General features: G+C 40.6%; 1 protein-coding gene and 1 long non-coding RNA gene across 3 annotated transcripts in view; one reads left to right on the top strand and one right to left on the bottom strand.

The window, feature by feature from the left end:
* The window catches only part of LOC138015047 (uncharacterized), a 27,951-nt gene extending 25,622 nt beyond the window's left edge, over positions 1-2,329 (top strand). Inside the window, exons 10-11 of the mRNA XM_068861946.1 lie at positions 687-950; positions 2,085-2,329. Of these exons, the coding sequence (XP_068718047.1) occupies positions 687-950; positions 2,085-2,155 (335 nt within the window). The 3' untranslated portion in view covers positions 2,156-2,329. The remainder of the gene's footprint in view (positions 1-686; positions 951-2,084) is intronic.
* The window catches only part of LOC138015051 (uncharacterized), a 94,086-nt gene that overhangs the window by 13,678 nt on the left and 77,908 nt on the right, over positions 1-2,500 (bottom strand). For both annotated transcript variants that reach the window (XR_011125475.1, XR_011125473.1), the window contains exon 3: positions 2,321-2,477. This is a non-coding gene — a long non-coding RNA (uncharacterized lncRNA). The remainder of the gene's footprint in view (positions 1-2,320; positions 2,478-2,500) is intronic.

Here is a 2,500-nt window from a genome sequence, read left to right as displayed (position 1 = left end):
ATTAATACTAAAAGCCAAATTCAGCCCAAGTAAGGACTTCCTGAAATGTAAGACGAATATCAGCGTACGCAGCTTTTTGCGCGTCGTTTTGAAGGCCTGGTACCGAAAATACAGTTCCAGTAGTTGTCTAAGGCCTTTAAGCTGCTATTCACAAAAGAAACGACTAACAATAATAATTATAATAATAATCTTAATAAGTAATGGTTAATCTTTCTATTGGCATTTAAAAATTAATCTGTAAAATTAAAAATCAAGACCACATTGGGATACAGGCTAATTTTAATTTTAAGAATTAAAATTAAAATTAGCCTGTATCCTTCTAGGATCCTTCCTTGTCATCCGCTAAGTTGACTACGGTCGTGCATCATTAAGTTGATCCTTGGTTGGGTTTCAAGTGAAGTTATAGGCTCCCCTACTTTGTCACCTCGAAAGAAAATTTCCCGGGAGGCCCACGCCTTAAACCACGTAAATCACATCGTCGATGGCTGTGTTGCCAGCATGGTTGTCCTGGTGGTGTAGTGGTGATCACACCCGACTAGTAATGGGGGGACGTGGGTTCAAATCCCGCTCAAGGCAAATTTTCTTTCACACATTTATTCAGTTATATATATATATATATATATTTTTTTTTTTTCTCTTTCTTTTCTTCAATTGGCATCTTTCAAATGACTTTTTATTGTCTTAAGGAATCGATCCTCGCGTTAAGCTGGTCAGTGGTATGATTGTACGAGGCCTTACCACAAGGATTTTTGCAATGTCATCCGATGACCGATGTCATCTGATCAGTGCCGACAACCGTATTTGGCGTTGCATTGTTCTTGAGGAGTGGAAGACAGAATCGTCTGCAAAGGACTTTGTGCACGCCGTTTTCGTTCCCGCAGATTTGAAGTCTCAAGTTCCTCAAAAGGATTATGTTGCTTCGAAAAGCAATGGAACAGTTTCTTATGGAGGTAATGTTGATCATGTTCATTACACAATGTTACTCGGGTTTCTATTCTCTTCTTCAATACTCTACTTTTCAAATGAAGTTTAACTCCCCGTACCGACTAGGGGCTATCTGGAAAGGCTTTTTGCTTCCCTTTTTTCCTTATCCTGGCGGCTTAAGATAAAAAAGAAAGACTTACAGCTTGGCGCCGTTTAAGAGCGGGAAAAAGACATGCCAGTGAGTCATGTTTGGATTTTCCTTTGCCTCCGACTGGCTGAGAGTGTGGCACGGCAATTTTAAGCATATCACTGAGCGGAGGAATGCAAAACCAAAGAAATCGGGAAATCACTTTCGACACTTTTTTGGAAACTGTTCGAATGATGCCCTTGCTCTTGTGATCAGTATCAAATCTACTTTGTGTTGTCAAATTGGCCTAGTCCCCATCAGCGTCAGAAAAGAGTCTATTTTTAAACCAAGTTTTACGGGAAAATAAACAATCCTTGGCTTGCACTCGCGTAATTAGATGGTCATGTCGCTCGCGTTTTGCACAATAACACAATCTCGACCCCAGAGTTCTTCTCCTGTGCGAATGAGGGAGAGAAGAGCATTGGGGAACCCTGGAACAAAGTGTCATCTCAGTGGTTTTCGTAAAGGAAAATGGAAAGAGTCTCTGATTGGTGCATTCACGTTAGCACGAGGAGTGAGCAGGCGCTGTTAAGGTTCAAATAGCCAATTTTTGGCTATAAGAATCCTACGGCTAATGGTCTCCTTCACAGAGTTTCCCAGATCGTCGGGTCATATATGCGCAGACAAAATTAGATCCGAGGCTCTGGTGACGAGAATGACAATAACAGAGCCAACATGGCCGGAATGACGTCACTGAGTCGGTGCAAGCCAAGGATAAACCAAATCGGCCTGATCTAAATGTTGTACCCAATTCAAACTCCTTTGGGAATAAAAACGTTTTGTTCCAGGTATTTCCGTATCATTTAAATGTGAATGCTACATTATATTGCAAATACAATACACAAAGAATGCCGGGAGGTTTGAATTGACAATATTTGGTCTGTTGAAAACTTGTTTCAAAAAAAGATACTTTTCTGACCCTGATGCATTGGGACAAACCTGATACCAGATTCTTACTCTTGGTGTTGTATAGGATCTGCAAGAGGTCTACACAGAAAGGAAAATGGAATGTGGAAGCTTGTGGCATTATGGGACTGTTCCTAAACGATCCTCGGAAACGAGCGAATTGGCATATGTGTACTCCGCTATCTAGTCTGGCCTTTGCGTGAAAAAGAGGCCGAAGTCTACCATAAATTGATACAAATATCTTCTTTTAAAAATGTCAGCAACAATTCATCCTAATGGCATTGTAAGTTTGATTGTACTTACCTGTTAAAAATCTCTCAAAATTGATCTTCATGTCGAAGAAAAGGGTACTTTAAGATTTGTCTGTTTCATCCACTCGCATGACGACCAGAACGAGACTCCACTTGCTGCTGTACGAAAGACCCCCGCTAACGATTTTTAATATCCTCCTTTGCAAGAACTGGAAATATACGACAAACGCAA

Source organism: Montipora capricornis, chromosome 9, assembly GCF_036669925.1.
Source record: "Montipora capricornis isolate CH-2021 chromosome 9, ASM3666992v2, whole genome shotgun sequence".
Classification (NCBI taxonomy): Eukaryota; Metazoa; Cnidaria; class Anthozoa; order Scleractinia; family Acroporidae; genus Montipora; species Montipora capricornis.
Note: the sequence above shows the minus strand (reverse complement) of the source record. Positions and strands in the feature narration are given on the sequence as shown.